The sequence below is a fragment of the Mastomys coucha genome, unplaced genomic scaffold (assembly GCF_008632895.1).
Source record: "Mastomys coucha isolate ucsf_1 unplaced genomic scaffold, UCSF_Mcou_1 pScaffold22, whole genome shotgun sequence".
Lineage (NCBI taxonomy): Eukaryota > Metazoa > Chordata > Mammalia > Rodentia > Muridae > Mastomys > Mastomys coucha.
Window position 1 is genome coordinate 122577887 of NW_022196905.1, and position 20756 is coordinate 122598642.

Genomic DNA, 20756 nt, shown 5'->3' on the forward strand with positions numbered 1-20756 from the left:
CCACGCAAAACCGCCACTGCGTGGCAGCCAATCAGGGCCCAGCACGTGTCCGCCTCGCCGTTAACTCAGAGGTCTGCGGAGGTAGCTTCCGGAGGCCTGTGTGGAAGGGTGGAGGGAATCTGGCAGTTGGGGCTGTTAGCAGGTGCCACGGCAGGTGCAGCAGGAGTGCGAGCTAGCACCCGCGAGAAGCCTGCTGCAGCGGGGTGGCGTGAGGAGCCTCAGGGGCTGCGGACCCAAGCGTGCTGAGCACGGGGCCAGGATAGGACCGGACGCTGCTGGACCACGACGGATCAGGGTCTGGACCCAAGCTGTGCCCACCTGTGCCTTGAACTCAACAGACCTGTACCCAGGCCGGGGCTTGGTCCCTACCCCTCTCTATGCTCGAGCTTCTTTCTCTGCCTGGACCTTGTGCTCTCTTCGTTGTTCCGGGGCTGTTTCCCACTTGAACCTGTTCCCAGGCCTCATCCCCTCCTCTCCTTGTGCTCATGCCTGGCCCACATCCCTCCTCCTACCTGCTCTCATCTCTCCATTGTTGCTGAACCTCTTCTAAATGTCTCCCTCAGAAACACTGAGCCTGGTCCCAGTTCCCCCGATTCTGAGCCCGGTTCCCATCTCTCCATGCCAAAACATGCAATAGCATCTCTGACTGGATCGCCATCTGCTGCAGCCTCCAGCTCTCTCTATCTGTATCTGCATTGGTTTCACACCTGCCTACCTTTCCTTTTACATCTGAGCCCCAGTCGTTACCACAGCTGGTGTTATGATGCAGAGAGACCTGGTTCACTTACATGGTGGGCTCTTGAGTTCTGCAGGTGCCTTTGAGACCAAGTTATGGGGTCTTTTGTTGCTCAGATATCCAGACTCCATGTGGTAGTCCAAAAGAATCAACTCAAGGAAACATAATGCCCCTTGGAGTTGGCACTCTGGGAATGAGAACCAGGAGAGCACAAAATAGTGAGGTCTTAGCATCGTAAAGCCAGCGGGGAGGTGTTGGAGTAACTGGCCCTCTAGTTTGGGGACATGGTTCCCTAGGTAGGAAATTTGAGGGCCCCGGATGTGAGGGGCTAGAGATGGGAGTCTTTGAAATGGGAGACAATTGGCACCTTGAATCATTGCCATCTTTTGTGGTCCTCCGTCTGCATGGTCTGATGCTTGTCAGACCAGTATGCAGCCAGAGGACCACCACTTGCTCCCCTCCCCTCTTGCTGCGGAATTATCGGCCACAACAGGGCGTTAGCACCTTTACTGTTCTTAAGCACTTCATGCAATAGCCTTTTTTTGTTTTTGTTTTTGTTTTGTTTTGCTAGCCGGAGCAGGGTTTGTCTCTTTGCTGGGCATATGGGATCCGTATCTTAAGCTGTTCTCACTGGGCTAGGTGTGTGGCTCTTTCTTGTAGGAGTGACCCCACCAGCGTCAAGCCTGTGACACACTTGTAGGATTGGAAGGAGGCCAAGCAGAACACCTGAGCTGACCGGGTGAGCCCAGGGACAGAATTAGTATTACAGGACCAACCTCCGCATGCCACTCAGCCACAGCCCTGCAGCACTGGCTCTGACAGGGCTCTGGGGTAGGGGTGGAAGTGGAGCCTTCCCTCTTTTCAGCGGGAAGCACCAGCGGCATGCAGTAGACACTGCCAGTCAGAGGCTGTTCTGAGAACATCCCCCGTAGATGGCTGCTGTAGAGCTCCTTGCCTGGTGCACTTTGGGAGCCCTTAGATGTCATGCAAGGTAATCGTTACCAGTGTGCCAAGCCACTGGGCCCAGTGCAAAGGAACAAAGACACCTGTGACATCTCTGAGTCATGAGGTTGGCAGGGAGAGTTGTAATTACTAGACGCTTCCTCCTTCCATTAAGACATCAAGTACATGACCAGACCTGTTGTATGGGCCCGTGTTTAACATGAGGCGTGACACTAGCTATGGTGAGCTGCACCTGACGGATAACCATATCTGACACGCTTTGAAAATAGCTAGCCCATGTGTGATTTGCTCAAGGTTCAGGTGCTTGAGCCTGGATGACCCCACCTCTCCTTTCTCCCCTCTGATGGCTGATGAACTTGCTGCTCGCAGCCGGCTGACCACGGAGAGCTGGGAGCTACTGGTGCTGGCATAGAAGCAGTTTGGAGATAGACAGCCCTGTGGTTTCTCCTTAGAGACCAAGGCTGTGGGAACGGGACTCTGGGAGGCATGGGAGGTGGGGTGGCTTGGGTTGGGGTATGCCTTTTTCAAGCTGCAGTTAGAACTGAAGGGGTCTTTAGGGGGCTACATGGGCCTGAGGAAAGGCTCTCTGGAGGAGTCACCTGGAAACATATTACAAATGCCCCTCTTCACTGGTGATACATGGCGTGTGACTCATAGACTCACCCGGGAAAGAAATCTCAACACTCTAACACTGTAATCTTCTACACTCTGGCTTCCTAAGTCATCACAATCAATCAAAATTATTATGTATGTTATGGAGTGTCTCTCTCTCTCTCTCTCTCTCTCTCTCTCTCTCTCGTGTGTGTGTGTGTGTGTGTGTGTGTGTGTGTGTGTGTGTGTGTATATGCATGGTGCATGCCACATGTCTGCCTGCATGTATCTCTACCATTTGTGTGCCTGGTACTGTTGAAGCCAGAAGAGGCCATCAGATTCCCTGGAACTGATGGCTACGAGCCACCACATGTGTGCTGGTAACCAAGCCCGTGTCCATTGTACGAGTAGAAAGGGTTCTTAGCTCCTTGGCCATCTCTCTAGCCACCCACAAAGCAAATTATAACAGTACATTTCCACTTGAGCTCTGCCGTCTAGCACAGTGGCTAGTCCCTAGTGAGTACCAGGTTTCCCTAAGAAATATGTGTTGGGATGCTAGCTAGCCCAGCATGCATGAGGCAAGTCCTCAGGAGGAAAGATTCAAGCATACATAATTTGGGGACTTATTTTAGAGCTTTTAAATACTTTACTTAAGTACTTTAAATACTTAAATACTTTAAAAAGGTTTAGTAACAAAATGGTGAATACACATGAGTCTATGGTATGCTTTCCTCTCTGACAGAAAATGACTGGCCGAGCCCGAGCCCGGGCCCGAGGCAGGGCCCGAGGTCAGGAGACAGTGCAGCATGTTGGGGCTGCTGCGGTGAGTACTGTCCTCTTCCAGCTCAGTAGCATCTTAACACCAGCCAGTGGGGCCTATGGCAGAGAATTAAAGATTTGGCCCAGCCTCAGTGGTAGAACACTTGACCATGGTACAGGAGGCCCTGGGTTCCATGCCCAGCACCTCAACCAAGCAGGTATAACCTGGGTGCTGGGAGGAGATGAGACAGAGTATGGTGGGAGGAGCTTGAGTCCTTTTGAATGATCACATGCTTGATTAACTATGTTCCTGAATGCTGTAGACTAGTGTACCCACCCTGCAGCATTAGGGATTCTGTTGTGTTTGTGCATAAGCAGAGCCAGCAACCTGGGTACATCCCACCTAGACCTCAACAGTCCCCCGCAGAAGGGGACTTGGTTGGCCGAGGACGACAGAGGGGAATGGTAGTTGGAGCCACGTCCAAGTCACAAGGTAAGGGGGAGGAGAAGTGAAGGGCCACCATGTGCAGGGGGTTCCAAGAGGGCTCAGGGCCACACTGCTGCAGAGTAATGGGACATGTGTCACCCCGAGCAGGCTGTAGATGAGAGGCTGCAGTGTGCCTGGGCCATCTCAGCCATACACGGACGTCACACATGACCTCAGTCTGCCTACTTCATGTGATTAAGCTGGTGTTTTTTTGTTTTTTTTGTTTTTTAATGTTGCCTTGGCATCTGTAGCAATGCCCTCAGAAGCTAGTCTGCAGAACTCTCGGTGGCTTTGACCTAGACAGCGCATCTTCACTTGTGCAGGGCTGGGCAGAGAGAATCAGCATAGCCAGCCACCAGTTCTCAGGCACTTTGCCAAAGTGTGCCCAGCTGCCAGGAGGGTGGCGGAAAGTCTTGCCTCTGAGGGGACATTGCTCCCCACATGTTTTGCACCCCCTGAAAGGAGGAGAGGCTGGTTTCTGGGAAGTCCACTAGTAGGTGCTGCTACAGGAGACTTACTACGATTCCAGCTAGAGTACTAGCCACTGACCACAAAGCCAACGTTGTCTTGTAACCCATGTCGCATTGCTCTCAGATGTCTGGCTGCATACATACTGCACATAGAATTGCTTGGTAACCTCAGACTCTTAGGACTGTTTTCAGAATAATCGAAATCAATGGCTTAGTACTGTTCCATTCCCAGTGTGACCCAGTATGTAAGCGTGCCTGCCCCTGCTGCTGACTGTGGGCAGAACAAGTAGTCAGGAGGCTGCCTGTCACACTTATCCCATAGTCTCACCCAGGCTCTAGAGGGAACACCCTGACCCAGTGGTTCTCAACCTGTGGGTCGCAATCCCCAAGATACTTGCATTACAATTCATAACAGCAAAATTACAGGTATGAAGTAGCAATGAACATAATTTTATGGTTGGGGGGAAGGGGTGACCACAACATGAGGACCTCTGTTAAAGGGTCGCAGCATTTGGAGGGTTGAGAATCCCTGTTTTAATCCCTGGATCCCTCGAGATTTATAATACAAAAACCTTATTTCCCAAACAACAAATCCATGCCTCCAGTCCTAGCCTCACAGCCTAGGAGCCTGGCCTTTTAGAGTAAAGAAGTCTTGTAAGGAGTGGCCAGAGGCAGGGTAGAGATGGCCCTGTGAGGAAAAAGGTGACAAAATGACAGATGGAAATAAGTGGCTGTATTTCCCGCCATGAGACACCGTAGGAGTCCTCCCACCCTCTCGTGGTCCTCCCACCCACTCGCGTAATGCCTGAATTGCCTCTGTCTTTTCTTCAAGAACTGCAGATCTCGGCTGGGTTTCAGGAGCTGTCACTGGCAGAGAGAGGAGGGCGTCGCCGGGACTTTCATGACCTTGGTGTGAACACCAGACAGAACCTTGACCATGTCAAAGAGTCAAAGACAGGTGGGATCACAGAGGCATCTCTTCAGGGGGTGCTTCTCAAGGCACTGGGCTGCGGTGCTTCTCTGGAAGAGGAGAGTGCTCTGCTCGGCAGTGGCAACCTTTCCAGCTCCTCCATTCTCTCTCTCTCTCTCTCTCTCTCTCTCTCTCTCTCTCTCTCTCTCTCTCTCTCTCTCTCTCTCTCTCTCTCTCTCTCTCTCTCTCTCTCTCTCTCTCTCTCAGCTGTCTTAGCTGTGTATTCTGGGAAGCTGCTAAACATTGCATAACCCCCTTCTAAAGAGATGAGTTGCTTTTGTGGTGGGTCACATGATCTCCCCTGAAGTGATAGGGCCGTGGTACCCAGGGCCAGCTGCCTTGAAGGGGAGTGCTGACCGCTGTCCCCAGCTCTGTGTATGTGAAGGAGAGGTCCCATAGAGCATAACTATGCAGGAGGCTAACTGTGTGTGGCGGACCCCTCAGGCTCCTCAGGCATCATCGTGAAGCTGAGCACCAACCACTTCCGGCTGACCTCGCGCCCGCAGTGGGCCCTGTATCAGTACCACATTGACTACAATCCCCTGATGGAGGCCCGTAGGCTGCGCTCCGCACTGCTCTTCCAGCACGAAGACCTCATCGGAAGATGTCATGCTTTCGATGGGACAATATTGTTTTTACCCAAGAGACTACAGCACAAGGTTATTCCAAACGTCTTCACTGGCAGAGGGGGTTGGGAGTGCCCACCCTAAAGCAAAGCTCAGAAAGGGTCTCCTGGTAGGGAAAATAGGGCTCCCAGAGGTCCTTTCTGACTCGCGTGGTCCTCAGAGTTCCCAAGAGACAGAAAGATGATGAGAGTTATATAAGGACTCTGAGCTACTCGACCCACTTCTTAGTCCCAGTTCACACAAGTCTGTGCTTTGAGAGGCTTGTCTCTTACTGCGGAGACACCAAGAGCCTGGGCATGCCTTTCTCCATAGAGGTAGGATCTGGATTCTCACCTCTCTGGCTTTAGGTCACGGAAGTATTCAGTCAGACTCGGAATGGGGAACACGTGAGGATCACCATCACCCTGACTAACGAGCTGCCACCCACCTCACCCACCTGCCTGCAGTTCTATAACATCATCTTCAGGAGGTGTGTGCCAGGGCCAGGAGCATGCGCTGTGGCCAGCTGGAGTCTGGGGAAAGGGGTGGAAGGTAGGGCGCACATGTGTGTTAGCAATACTACACTACACGGTCATTTTAAAATGCGGTTTTCTGACAGGAAATTAATTTCTCTGCCTCCAGGATTCTGCCCATTCCCTACTGCTGCTGACAGTATGCCTTTGAAATACTGTTTGAGCTGTTAGAAAATGCCTGGCCTGCTCCTTCCCTGGAGTGGGTGGGTGGCTGCTGGGGCAGGTGTTGGCCACATGACGAGCAATTAGCATTCTGTGCACATAGTGCGCTTTCCATATAAGGACATGTTCTAGGTGCTGGGGAGACAGCTGTGGAAGCATGAAGACCCAAGTTCAAATCCCCAGCACCCACATAAAAGCCTGGTGTGGCCATTTGCAAGTAGCCCCAGTGCTGGATGTTGGGTAAGACAGTCGAGTCTCTGGGCCTGCTGGCCACCAGCCTAGCTCCAGGTTCACTGCAAGACCCTGTCTCAAGAGAATAAGGTATAGAGACTGTTAGAACAGGTTACTTGATGTCCTCCTCACACATGCATGGGCGCTAGTGCACGAGCGTGCCTGCACAAACACATACACACACACACACACACACACACACACACACACACACATGAAGACATGTTCTACAGAAGGCCCCTCCCTGTGAGAAGCCATCTAATTGGGGCAATCTTGAGTTCATGGCTTTACTTCTTAAGTTCATAGATGGCTCACAGGTGTGGAAGGATAGCTCAGTGTGAGGGACACTTGGCCTGATGGAATGCATTTGCTTGGGGCATTTTTCTTTAAAGGAAAGCTACTTGGGTAGCATGAGGTAGCCATTGGCTTTTGTAGTAAGACATAGCCACAGACAGTGGGCTATCTTGGTATATCATGATCAAATGGAGTGGGCACAATTCAATTGTGTCTTGAAATTGTTGTCTCCAATGTTTGGACAATTTAAGACCCTTGGCTAACTCCCGGGCAGTGTAGAAGTGACTGACCTGGCTAGAAGTGATAGCTGGCCAGCCCTGCCCTGACTGTATGTGATTCCAGGCTGTCTCTAGGATTCTCTGTGCTAACTGTTCTGACTTTCATCTGTAGGCTCTTGAAAATCATGAATTTGCAACAAATTGGACGGAATTATTACAACCCGAGTGACCCAATTGATATTCCAAATCACAGGTTTGTATGCTGTGGAAAGTTTACCATCTGGGCTCCACAGACTTTGAAATGATCTGTAAACTACAAACAGCCTGTTGTTGGTGCTCAGAGTTAAGGGGGCATGGAACCTGGATTGAACAATACAGACCCATACCACACTACTTACATTCAAAACAGAACAAAACAAAAACCCCATCACAACAACAACAAAACCCTAGTCAGCTGCACAGACCATGCTCCCTGCAGTCGGTTCTCGGTCCTCAGCATCAGCACCTGAGGTGGTTGGGCCATGGTGGCTCAGGATGTTAGATGACCCATCATAAAGACGAGTTTATCAGGTCAGTGTGTGTACTTATTGAATGCTGCTAAAACCCTGGAAAGGGCAGTGCACTGTCTGCAATCTTGTACTTGGAAGTGAGCTGGCTCAGCACTTTGTGTTTCAGACACAGGGACTGGGGCCGGAGGCTGCCCCTGACCCGCCCTGTGTTGGCAGGTTGGTGATCTGGCCCGGCTTCACCACCTCCATCCTTCAGTATGAGAACAACATCATGCTCTGCACAGACGTCAGCCACAAGGTCCTCCGCAGCGAGACCGTTCTAGACTTCATGTTCAATCTGTACCAGCAGACAGAGGAGCACAAGTTCCAGGAGCAAGTGTCAAAGGAGCTCATAGGCCTCATTGTCCTCACCAAGTAAGGCTTGGCTTCATCTTGAGAGCCTGGGGCCAGAGAGCAGTGGGGCTGGGGGGAGGGGTCAGGCAGAGGCGAGTGGAGTGTTGCCTTTCCTGTGGTCAAGTACAAAGGACAGGCTCCTCCCTCTTTTCTGCCCTTTTCCATCCCTTCATTTCTAGCCATTGTTCGGTCCCATCCTCTGCCCTTCCAGCATCAAACATCTCCAGGGCTCTGGGGATGTGACTTGGAGCCCCATGTCCTGGATGCCCACAGGTACAACAACAAGACCTACAGGGTGGATGACATTGACTGGGATCAGAATCCAAAGAGCACCTTCAAGAAGGCAGACGGCTCGGAGGTCAGCTTTCTGGAGTACTACCGGAAGGTAGGTTGTTCCCTGGGGAGCGTGCAGACCCTGCTCGGTCTTGCCTGCACCACTAAGACTGCCCTGGTGGCTCTGACCAGCAGAATGATGGGATTTGACAGTGCATCATGGGGACAGGCTGGTACTGCCAGCGGGGGGCAAGCAGCTTGGCATGGCCCCTTGCTCTGTAGCTCTGCCTGATCCTTGGCGGGCCAGTTCTGCTGCAGCTGGATCTCTCTGACCACTTTAGAGTACACAGCTCTCAGAGAGGGCTTGGTAGGGCAGAGCTTGCAGATAACAGGAGGGCGAGGTCATCCCAGCATCTGTGGACTCCAGCCCTACCTTCATGTGACCAGGACTCTGAGACAGGGAAAGGGACACCCCAAATTCCTGCCATACTAGCCATACATGTTCAGTTATGTGTGAGGCCCATGACTGAGGGACCATTAATGTTTTAAACCCTGGTGGTTGGTTCTTTAGGACACAGGAGAAAAGACACGAGTCAGGTTTTTAAATGGCATGACCTGCTGGTGACACCTTGCCCCAGAGTGGGCATTAAGACTAAACTGGTACGACCTGGCTAATTGACATAATGACATTCCTTTTATACTCAGTGGGAAAAAAATTCATCCAAATCCAAAGGAAAAAAAATTGTTTTGAAATAAGCAGCTGGTGGAACTATAGATGACAGGAAAGAGCCTTTATGCCCTGGGGTTGGAGTGCCATAAGTGTAATCCAAGAAGTCTGTCTTATGTCACCGTGGTTGGTCAGGCCTCCATAGCTAAGTCCTAAGCTGAGGACCTGGCTCCATGGAGCTCATCCTCCTGCATCAGATGCACCCTTCGTACTCCCAGACCCTCAGTTGGTGGAAGGGACAATGGCTTCTGTAGTATATACATCACCCCTCAGGGCGTTTCGCCCATTGTGAATGAGGTACTTACTGCATCTGTGGGTGTGCGCACAGCCTGGTTGGTGCACAGCGTCCCTTCCTTCCCTCCTGGACAGCAATACAACCAGGAGATCACGGACTTGAAGCAGCCAGTGCTGGTGAGCCAGCCCAAGCGGAGGAGAGGCCCTGGGGGCACCCTGCCTGGCCCAGCTATGCTCATCCCTGAGCTCTGCTACCTCACAGGTGCATAAGTGTTCCCCGATTCTCTCTGCCCATCCCTAGCCACACCCTCCTGGGGGGGAGGGCTCCTCAGCCCTGCTGACTGGCTCTCGCCTGCACTCTGGTTGCAGGCCTGACTGATAAAATGCGCAACGATTTCAACGTGATGAAGGACCTGGCGGTGCACACTCGTCTGACCCCCGAGCAGCGGCAGCGGGAGGTGGGCCGCCTCATCGACTACATCCACAAGTAGGCTGGCTCAGCACTCCTGGCAGCTGGGGTTCCCTATGGGCCTGGGAGGATTCTGGAAGGCAGGAAGTGTGGCCTCCTGTGTTGGCAGGGCTATGGAGGTCTGTCCTGGGTTCCTGGGACCAGCTGCTTCTCAGGGAGCCAGGAAGTGAAACCTCATATGCAGATGTGCCCTTTCCAAACCTGCCAGGGGAAGGCAGTGGGAGGGAAGCGCCAGCAGTTGTCAGACACACATGCCCATATCGACTGTGGATCACTCTGCAGAGGGTGGCAGTCTGGGCATCGGGGCTCTTAAGGGTTAGAGAGAAGCTTATCCTAGTGTTCCAGGCCCAGGGTAGCCTTGAAGCGTGCCTCAAGCCACAGTGGCACTCTGTTTACCCAAATGTGAGTCGCCAGCCTGGCTGCTGGCTGCTCAGCAGCGCTGGGTCCTATGTTCAACCCACAGGGATGACAATGTGCAGAGAGAGCTTCGAGACTGGGGCCTGAGCTTCGACTCAAACTTGCTGTCCTTCTCAGGAAGAATCTTACAATCTGAGAAGATCCACCAGGGCGGGAAGACGGTAAGGCTGTCCGGGCAGTTCTGGGATAAATCTCACTGGGGCAGAAGACAGCCCTACCATGCATCAGGCTGCTTCTCCCCCAACCCCTCACCTTGCTCTGGAAAACCGCAGGAGCCACCTGACTGGCATCTTGCAAGAGGCAGCCCGCAAGTCTAGCACATGCAGAACTCAGTGCCCAGTCCTGGGAACAAGCTAAGATCTGCTAAAAGGAGACTGAAGTTTTTTAAGCAGTGCACACGTTAAGGTGTAGAAAGCCCTGCCAGGAAGCCGCGTTTGATTGGCTTCATCTCTGCCTGGGCCATGTGTGTCTCAGGAGTCAGGCTAAGACAAGATATCCCCAAAATAGTTTTATGAAATTAAAATGCTCCAAATACCCATACTTTTAAACTGGGGCAGGCCGTGCCTTCCTGCCCCAGGTAGGACTGAGAGGAACAGTCCAGCCAGGTGAAGGGACAGCGAACTTGCAGGGACCTTAGAGGCTCTCTGGGTGTTGGCTGAGATGGTAACCATGACAGCTCCTCCCAGAACTTGCTCTCTGCACAGGACACTACTGTCAAGGGGCTTAGCTTTCTTTTGCACCCCAGACAGGATTTCACTGTGTAGACCTGGCTGGCCTCTGGCACATGGAGATCTGCTTGCCTCTCCCTCCTTAGTGCTGGGACTGTAAATGTAAGCCACCAACCCCAAGCCTGAGCCAAGACTGGAAGGGTGCATCTCCACTGGGGACTTTTTGATCTGTCACTCTTGATTCAAACTTAATAGTGGTAGTCTGTGGTTCCAGATGCATGATGGGATTGTGCAAGACCAGTGGCTTCATCACAGCTGACAGTCGCATCTCTGTCCTTTGTTCTAGTTTGATTACAACCCACAATTTGCAGACTGGTCCAAAGAAACAAGAGGCGCACCACTGATCAGCGTGAAGCCATTGGATAACTGGCTGCTGATCTATACCCGCAGGAATTATGAAGCGGCCAACTCACTGATACAGAACCTGTTCAAAGTGACTCCGGCCATGGGCATCCAGATGAAAAAGGCAATCATGTGAGTGTCCAGGGCCATCTCCTCTCTAGTCTGCAGAGTGATTGACAGTTATGAGAAGGATATGCGTGCTTCAAAGGGATGTCCCAGCGAGCTCCTGGAGGCTCTGTGATCTTCCATGGCTCCCATAGCTCCATCCCTCCACACAGAGGGGTCGGATGGGAGAAGGGAGCAGCCAGGGATGCTGTAGGGATGCTCTAGGGATAGGCACTGAAGCCCGGACAGTGGTGCCGATTGATAACTACTGCACTGCCCTTCACTGTGTGGCTGCTCCAGTGTCTGTGCTTTGGGATTGGTACAGGAAGGCTGAGTGTGTGATGGTCAGAGGGTTGTGTACCACCTGTCTTTATTGTTGATCCTAGGATCGAGGTGGACGACAGAACAGAAGCTTATCTGAGAGCCTTGCAGCAGAAGGTGACATCAGACACTCAGATAGTGAGTAGTCGCTAGCAACAGGCCATGCTGGGGCCTGGGGGAGGGGTCTCTAGGGTCAGAGGACTGGGGCTTTGAGCTCCGTTTCAGATATCAGTCCTTGAAATGCACATTTGACCTCAGTAAGGCTGCTGAGCTGGTGCCTATGTGAGTGTGTGCCCTGCACGAGGCGAGGGGATGCTAAGGAGAGGAAGGCCACATTCCACCTTGGAGCCGCTGCCTCTAGAAGCTTTGGGGAAAGCAGAAAGGCAGACGAGGAAGGGTCAGCGCCGAGTTGTCCCACAGACATGGATGTGGAGCTGTATATAAACTGGAGGTCACAGGATGAGGCCAAGAGCTAGACTGCAGACCCCAGGGGCGAGGTCAGCGTGCACGGGGCTGTTGAGCAGAGCTGGCTACCGTGGGCTCCTCTCCTGAGCTGCGATGTCCTGACATTGATGAATGCCATCTTTGTGTCATGTGACACATGGCACCCAGGAGAGGAATGATGATGAGGTAGGGTGGTGACAGTAAGTTCCACATGTGCCTGTGGGAGTCCTCACAGTGCTCATGTGTGGTGTGACATGGGAGAACCAGGCTGCGGAGCATTGGGTTACCACGAACGAGAGCATCGCCCCATTCTCTCACATTCCTCACCTCCAACTTCATCACTGGTCCAGTTTTAAGCTGGGTCTTGGGAGTGTGGACAGCCACCCAGGGCCGCTTAGTTCTGTCCCGCTATCCATGGCATCATTGTGTTGGGGCCTATGATTCCACCATCTGGCATGCCTGCTCACACCAGGCACATACCTAAGTTTGTGTGTTTCCTGCAAAGGCTTTTGACAAATGAGGCTGAGCCACCCTCATTTGTGGTCATGCTGCAGGTTGCCCTGTGGCTGTTATACTAGGCCCTCACAGGCAGGGAGGGGGCTTGATAGAGACTTGAGTGCCCTCGGCAGTGTGGGGTCAGGGCTCCAGGCAGCAGCCAACCTGGTGAGACCTTGTTACTGTCCTCTGCCCAGGAAGCTCAGGCCTGCTGTGGGACAGGAAGCCACTGCAGGCCAAAGGTGAGAGACTGGCTACAAGGGAACCACACTGGGGGATTAGTTTCCCCCAAGCCCTACATCCCAGCCTGGCTAGGGAGGGACCCTGCACATTTGGACTCAGAAAATGGCCGATTAAGATCTCTTCAAGTTTCCCAGCTGAACGCAGCCACGTTTTGTTTCATTTTGTTGATTTTTGCATTCTCAAGTTCTGAGGTCTCATTAGCCTAGGGGGTTGATGGCAACGGCCTGTAAAGTCATTGGCCTCTAAGAATGAAACAAAGCCCCAAGGAGCAGATTCTGTGTAGCCAGTAACTGTTTAAGCTTAAAGTTGTAATGACAATGACACACACACACACACACACACACACACACACACACACACACACGCACACGCACACTGCTGCCTTTGTATCTCAGTGGGAGCCTTGCAAGTCCTGGGAGAATGACCCTTCATTGGAGAGGGTGCAGTCCTCTGTGACTGCAGCGAAGGTAGCTTCAAGACTAGAGCTCCCTACGGGCAGTGGTGGCACACGCCTTTAATCCCAGCACTTGGGAGGCAGAGGCAGGTGGATTTTTGAGTTCGAGGCCAGCCTGGTCTACAGAGTGAATTCCAGGACAGCCTGGGCTACACAGAGAAACCATGTCTAGGAAAAAAAAAAGAGTAGAGCTCCCTGGTGCTCACCTGAGGGTATCCCCGCTTACCCCTGACCCGCCCATGATGCTTTCGTGCATGCAGTGCTCAGGTCTCAGGTAGCAATGGCTTTATTTCACTCCCTGGGTTTATGGTCAGAGCCTCCCTTATACGTGTCTGTCACTTAGGTTAAAGTGAGCAATGTCACTCCATTGACTAGCCAAATGGCAGAGTCAGTTGGTGATATGAGTGACAGGTGTTCTTTGCACCACAGGGTTCAGGTCTGCCTCTTAATCTTCGCCTTCCAAGAGTCTCAGGGACCGCAGGGGAAGCTCGGAAGACATGCTCTGTCAGGAACAGAGCCCTGAGCACTTCCTGGTTCTCTGTGATGTGGTCCTTGGTTTCTTCTCAGGTGGTCTGTCTCTTGTCAAGTAATCGGAAGGACAAATACGATGCCATCAAAAAGTACTTGTGTACAGACTGCCCGACCCCAAGTCAGTGTGTGGTGGCCCGGACCCTGGGCAAGCAGCAAACAGTCATGGCCATTGCCACCAAGATCGCCTTGCAGATGAACTGCAAGATGGGAGGCGAGCTCTGGCGGGTGGACATGCCTGTAAGTCTGCTCTCATTGGAAGACAGGGTGGTCACATGGTTATTGAGGGAAAGGTGCCCTGCTCATGGCTGTGAGTGGTGTGCCACACATGCACACACTTAAACTACACTGTTTTCACTAAAGCTGAAGCTGGCGATGATCGTGGGCATCGACTGTTACCATGACACCACAGCTGGGCGGAGGTCCATCGCAGGATTTGTTGCCAGCATCAATGAAGGGATGACCCGGTAAGCCAGGGAGGTGGCCAGCTCGGAAAGTGCCTTGGAAGCCGGGCGGTGGTGGCGCACGCCTTTAATCCTAGCACTTAGGCAGCAGAGGCAGGCGGATTTCTGAGTTCAAGGCCAGCCTGGTCTACAGAGTGAGTTCTAGGACGGCTAGGACTATACAGAGAAATCCTGTCTTGAAACCCTGCACTGCCTCCCACCCCCCGCCAAAAAAAGAAAGTGCCTTGGGTTGACAGCTGTTCTTGGCCCTGAAGTGTGACTCATGTGACTCACGTTTTCAGTGTGACAGCCCAGCTGGCTCAGCCCTTTGCTTCTCAACATTAGTTTTCAATGTGTTTGTGGGGTGAGGGAATGGCCCACAGCAGCAGAGCCCGGAGCCTGGCCAAGAACTATTTATAAATGTCAATGGCTATGACCTCGGTCTTGGGGAACAGCGAGGGAGCATGGAAGATGTGATCTGTTAGGAGCAGAGCAGTGAGCACTGGTGGGTAGGTGCTCCCTGGTGACTCCAGCTGGTCACTTGTCCCCACGGAAGAAATGACACTGCTGAGTTAGAACTGTCATGGGCAACTAGAGACAATCTCTTGCTCCTCTGCTTCGCCGGATCTCCTGGAAATGTAGGGAAGGTGGCAGGAATCATCATAGGAGGAGAGAGCCCAGAGCTGCTGAGCCTGGCAGCCCTAAGTCCTCACCACCCTGCTTTTTGTTTCCACAGCTGGTTTTCCCGCTGCGTCTTTCAGGACCGTGGACAGGAGCTGGTGGATGGTCTCAAGGTGTGCTTGCAAGGTGGGTCTGGGTAGCCTTGTCCTGACTGGGGCCCTTAGGCTGTTCCTGAAAGTAGCTGGGGCTGGGAGAAACAAGGATTGTGAACTCAAAACCTCCCCCACTCTTTGCAGCTGCTTTGAGGGCTTGGAGTGGCTGCAATGAATACATGCCCAGCCGTGTCATTGTATACCGAGATGGTGTTGGGGATGGGCAGCTGAAGACCCTGGTTAATTATGAGGTCCCACAGTTCCTAGACTGCCTCAAGTCAGTCGGGAGAGGTTACAAGTAAGTCCATGGGTCTGACATGGCTGCCCTCTCTGAGCCTAGTGTCACTTGACGCCAAGGAGAAGGGTGCCTGGGCTTCATAGAAATGGGCTGAAGGTTTTGTGGGTAAGGGAGGCAGTGCCGAGCAGGCAGCCAGGGCAGCCTTCCTGTTCCTTGAAACTGGGTCTGGCTAAGTTCTAGCTCATCACTGCTCACCTCCTGTGGTTTGCTCAGAGTGGGAAACTTTCCGTGGTCCTTAGCAGTTGCTGCCACAATGCCACCCTGAGCTCCCTGCTCTGAGCCCAGTCTAGGCACATTTGAAACAGAGCCCGTGTGGCTCACAGCACATGGATGAAGGACCCAGATGTATTCTGTGTTCTACCCAGAGCTTCAAGCAGGGCAGGCTTTGCAACAGCAGAGCTTCGCGGGTGGCCGCTGACTTTTCTGGGATGACCCCACTTCTAGTTAAGTCTGTTTTTCTGCCTATTGCCACCATGTTGTGAAAGAGAATCACCCAGCACCCACTGTGTGGGTCCTGTGCCTGGGATCACTGGAGCATGAGCAGTTCCTGAGTACCCTGTTCTTAGGACCCCTTCTGCCTGAGAATGGTGGTCAGCCACGTCTGAGCTTGGGAGAAACTGAGGTCCCCTGGATCGGGGCTGCTGATCCTATTAGATGCGGCTAACTCTGAGGCCTGGTCCACTGCCTTCCATGAGAAGTGTGTATCCACAAGTGGCTGTCCCAAGGGATTTAAGAGGAGTCTAGAAGGTGAGGTGGGGAGTCTTGCAGCAGACGACTCACTGCCCTTAAGGAGAACTGTCTACAGGCCACATGCTCTGGACAGGCATCTAATAGTTCCTGTTAGTGTCACAGTACAGAGAGAGCTGGTGGTAATGTGTATATGCCCAGAAACAGCTAAAGACCATGGGGTGCAGGGATCTGCACAATGTCCTTGAGACTCCAGAGAGATAGGAGGCATGAAGGTCAAATTTTCTTTCCTGATGATGTGTATTAATGGTGTGTGTTTATATTTAACATATTGCACAAATGTTAACTTGGAACACACTGTGATATACCGTAGAGGATGTGTGTATACACACATACACAAACACAGCCCAGTGTGATCGATCTATTTTAAGCCAGTGATTCTAGAATCCACTAGATCAGACACTAACGCTCCTTGAACCAGCTCCCTTAGATCTCAGAGTAGCATATGCCCATTGTGGTACCACAAGTACTTTGGAGGTCTCTTGAGGGCAGTGTTCTGGCGTAACAGGTGTAGTAGAGTTGGTCTGTGCCCACACATGACTATCCTCATGTCATAGGGCACACGAGTGACATATGGTCGTCCACCCTCCAGGTCACTTCTGGCCTTCAGTCTGACCAAGAGGAAGGGGCAGCCCCTCCTCCAGTATGCAGTAAGATGATGTTTCAGGACAGGGGCTCCTCCTCGAGGGATGAGTGAGCGTGTGACTTCTCACCTAGACAGGTCACCAACTCAGGATGGCCATGTTCTTTGTCCTTAGCCCAAGGCTGACAGTGATTGTGGTGAAGAAGCGTGTCAATGCCAGGTTTTTTGCTCAGTCTGGGGGACGACTTCAAAACCCTCTTCCAGGGACAGTCATCGATGTGGAAGTCACCAGACCAGAGTGGTGAGTTCTGGGGCCTCTCGACTATCAAGTGTGAGCTTGTCTGTTTTCCAGTTCCTAACACTCTGTTTCTTGGACATCTTAACTCATCCACCCACCTGGTCTGATAGGCTCCCTGAAGCCCAGGGCTCTCTTGAGACCCTGGGAGACAGCACCCCTGACTGGCTCTTTGGGAATTGGGGAGTCGTCTCCTCTGTGGTGTTTTCAGACTCTAGAAATAGCTTCGGCAAGCAGCATTTATATTTTTATGGTCCTCCAGGGGGTCAAGGTGATAAGAGGGTCTGTGTGCCAGCAGACCTGTAGCCTGCAGTTGACTCCAAATAAGAAAGTAAGAGGGAGCTAGGCTGGTCACAGCACACAGCTTCAAACATGTAGATGGATAGATGCTCATCTCTGGTGACCCCCTCACCAGCTCTCTTCTGGGGTCGGGATGGGTGTCCAAGGTGTTAAGCTTCATCCCTGGGGGCAGCCGTTCGCCACCTAGTCTGAAGCCACTTTGTTCAGAGCGTGAGGCTGGAGAGGTGTTCCAGCCTTGCAAGCGAGGGCTGGGAACCTCCTTCATGTCCCTGCTTTCCCTCACCCAGATGCATGAGCTGCCGATAACAGCAGAGCATCATGGATCTGAAAACCTGAATCGGGTGCTTAACTGACTGACTGATTCAGGCACATCCTCCGAGGTCCGAACCCTGAAGCATTTGTGGGCCCTTGCATCTCAGAGATGGAAATGGCTACATGTGGTTTTTGTGCCATCTTCTCAGCTTATATGCTTGAACAGGGGTTTTTGTTTCAAAATATACAGTTTTCAGGTCTTTTGCTCAGGGGTTGGCTATGGAATTGGTTCTGGAGGACTGTACTGTCACATAAGGAGCAAAGTGGGGCAGTCGGCTGAGGCTGAGACCCAGGGAGGGGCAGGGAGGGCTGGTCTTTGTTCAAGGCCTTTCTCAGATCTCTCACGGAACCCAGTGCTATCAGTGAGTGTTCAGGGCATTCAATAAGAAGAGAGGATTGGGAGGCCATGAGCTTAGGGAAAACACTCGGGGAGTTTGAGAGCGGCAGATGTGTGTTCTCGCCAGATGCTGTTCAAGCTCTGTAGCTGAGTGAGCCACTCAGGCCCCTGGAGCCAGCATCAGGAACCTTTGAAGGTGGCAGCCTGAATTCTGCACACAGAGATGTCCCTTTCGTAGTCAGAGCTCACCTGTTCCTGGTGGGCGCATTGCTGAATGTCTCTGACTCATCCTTTCCCAACAGACTCCAGTATAAAACTACTTCTGATTTCCACTTTATCGAATTAGGTGACGTCAGGATTACCAGGTCAGATCACAGGAGCTCTGGGCTGACATCCATTGGTTCCAGGGACCAAAGAACGGATGGGTAGTTGTTTTCTAGTGTGCTGTTTAGCCGTGGCCTTAGCTTGGTTCCTCTACTCACTGTGTACAGCTGCTCCACCTCTGGCTCTCACACACTTGTTCTGAACCTTCAGTGACTATGTTTGTTACGTTGCTGTTTCTAAGATGGAAGCCACAGGAGGAACTCATTGCACCCTATTCTGCTGCTGCTGTGCACCATGTATGCAAGTCCCCTCCCTCCCTACAGCATGCAGGGGACACGAGACCCCAGAGTGTAGCCAGCATGCTCTGTGGCATTGACATGGGAACACATATAAAACTGGTTTTGTCTTAAGTCTTCTATGCACACGTCCACAGTGGCTCCTGAAGAGCCTATGCTAACCATCATAAACACATTGGGGGTGGGTGGAGGTGAGGTTGTTTAGAGTAGGAGGTTTTTCCTCATAGAAAGTGTGTCCTAGCCTTGCCTGGCTCTTCCTGCCTTTCTAGGTATGACTTTTTCATCGTGAGCCAGGCAGTGAGAAGCGGGAGCGTGTCCCCAACACACTACAATGTCATCTATGACAGCAGTGGCCTGAAGCCTGACCACATCCAGCGGCTGACATACAAGCTCTGCCATGTGTACTACAATTGGCCTGTGAGTGTCCGAGTGCCCGCTGTGGAGCACCTGCCCTGGATAGGGTGCTGCGGGAGGGACCTTGGGAGTTCCACCCAACCCAGCCCAGTGACTGGCCCTCTTCCCCCACAGGGAGTCATCCGAGTCCCTGCACCTTGCCAGTATGCACACAAGCTGGCCTTCCTCGTGGGCCAGAGCATCCACAGAGAGCCGAACCTCTCCCTGTCCAACCGCCTCTACTACCTCTAACCAGCAGCGAGGGCCTGTATGCTGGCTTCCTTCAGAGCTCTGCCAATCCTTCAGTTCTGTTTTTCATAGGATGATGTTCTAGTGGGATGGTGGGGGTGGGCGTGGGGGTCGGGGACTGCTGTTTTCGTTTTTTTTTGTTTGTTTTTTGTTTTTTGTTTTTTTTTTTTTTTTTTTTTTTTTTTTTGAGTTGTTGGTTTGTACCAGCAATAGAATTATCTAAGGTTTACTGTTTGCTTTGTTTCTCATAGTGTGTTGTAACAGTTTGCTTGGCAGAGTGGTGGCAAGGGCCGTGGTACCACAGATAGACTTTCCTAAAGCAGCCACGTCGGCAGGTTCTCGGAGGTGCTCCTGAGAGCACCTTCTATTGTACGCTGCTCTCTCTCTCTCTCTCTCTCTCTCTCTCTCTCTCTCTCTCTCTCTCTCTCTCTCTTTCTCTCTCCTTCCCTCCCTCTGTCCATCCCTCTCTCTCTGCCTCTCTCTCTCTCTCTCTCTGTGCATGTTTGAATTTAAAAGAGGAAAAGACACAAGGTGAGAATGCCCAGAGCATCCTAGGCAGTTGCTGTATGGGACTCTGGCACCTTAGGTTCTTAAATATTAAAAAGGCCAGAGACGCCTTTCTGTATTTCTTTTAAGAGTTATTAGGTCATAAGGATTGAAAAGAATTACTGAAAAGTTTTAAACTTTTCTCCATGAAAGTGTTTTACGACTGATGAGGCCAGTAGTGGAGTGAGTGTTGTTTTGTTTTGCAAGTTTCTTACCAAGTGAAATTGGCGACCGTCACTTTATTTAACAGTTTTTAGTTTTCGAGAGCCTGTGTTTTCTTTGTTTTTAAACTAGAGGCAACCACTCTGGGATAGGATTCTACTCCCAAAAGTAATGTGTCGGGTGTGGTGACACACGCCTGTGATCTCAGCACTTGGGAGGTGAAGCCGGGGGAACCCCGAGTTCCCGGTCAGCCTAGGCTACATAGTGAGACTTTGTCTTAACAAACAGAAAAGAAAGAAATAAAGAGAAGAAAAGAAAAGAAAAACGGAGCAGTATGAGTTCTGGGTGCCAGTTTCTGCAGGAGACTTTGGGAGTAAGAGCCATCTGTCCCTAGAGGCTGCAAGGCTGCGGCTGGTGGGCCAGTTCAGGTGCCAGGTGGGGTATGGCCACATCTATTTGCCTGGCTCTTAGAGGGGTCTTGGAGTTAGAGTCAGCTTGGAATGGCTACAGTGTGATGGCTTTTACACAATGGTGATGTGTGTGTGCCCCTGGCATAGCTCAATAAAGTTTCCATCTCGCATTCCTGTTGTGGGTGTCTCTGTGGTACCTCTGGGATCTGGCCTTATCAATGTATTGTAAATGAAAAGCAGTTTTGTTTCCTTGTTCTAAAAGCCAGCTCTGAGCCACCATCCGGGCTCATGGCATGCAGCCTTAACCCATCCTGTGTCTGACACCAGAGTGTGGCTGCTGTCACAGCCTCTTGGGCCCCGCCCAAGAGAGGAAGTACAGTGTTAGGGTTTCAAACTCAAGATTTGTGCCTAACGGGTCAGCACAGCTTTATTCCCCAAGGATTGGCAGGAAGGCTGGAATCTCCTTAGACCCACAGCATACCTTTGACCACCATTTCCAGAAACTTCATACCCATAACTGTGGGTGCTCAGGTTATTCTCAAAGGGGTTCCCCCCTCTTTCTCTTTCTCTCTCTGATGTCCCTACCC

General features: G+C 52.0%; 1 protein-coding gene across 3 annotated transcripts; it reads left to right on the forward strand.

Moving 5' to 3' along the window:
• Nucleotides 1–58: 58 nt before the first annotated feature.
• Nucleotides 59–20339, forward strand: Piwil1 (piwi like RNA-mediated gene silencing 1). 3 transcript variants are annotated; one of them, XM_031338045.1, is made up of 22 exons: nt 59–81; nt 1397–1475; nt 3033–3113; nt 3428–3542; nt 4839–4964; nt 5421–5635; nt 5950–6071; nt 7192–7272; nt 7745–7942; nt 8195–8306; nt 9291–9417; nt 9525–9642; nt 10088–10202; nt 11056–11243; nt 11603–11675; nt 13741–13941; nt 14065–14168; nt 14881–14951; nt 15062–15215; nt 16721–16846; nt 18679–18826; nt 18938–20339. In XM_031338045.1, the coding sequence occupies exons 3-22, from the start codon at nt 3036–3038 to the stop codon at nt 19052–19054; spliced, it is 2589 nt and encodes an 862-aa protein (XP_031193905.1). In that variant the 5' UTR covers nt 59–81; nt 1397–1475; nt 3033–3035; the 3' UTR covers nt 19055–20339. The 3 variants fall into 3 exon arrangements, with proteins under 3 accessions (XP_031193905.1, XP_031193904.1, XP_031193906.1); XM_031338044.1 differs by lacking the exon at nt 59–81 and adding an exon at nt 88–295; XM_031338046.1 differs by lacking the exon at nt 59–81 and adding an exon at nt 328–812.
• Nucleotides 20340–20756: the final 417 nt, after the last annotated feature.

Coding starts and splice junctions, on each gene's coding strand:
- Piwil1 (XM_031338045.1), top strand. CDS start 3,036: ATGACTGGCCGAGCCCGAGCCCGGGCCCGAGGCAGGGCCCGAGGTCAG. Junction 11,244..11,602: donor CAGATGAAAAAGGCAATCAT/GTGAGTGTCCAG, acceptor TGTTGATCCTAG/GATCGAGGTGGACGACAGAA. Junction 11,676..13,740: donor TGACATCAGACACTCAGATA/GTGAGTAGTCGC, acceptor GTTTCTTCTCAG/GTGGTCTGTCTCTTGTCAAG.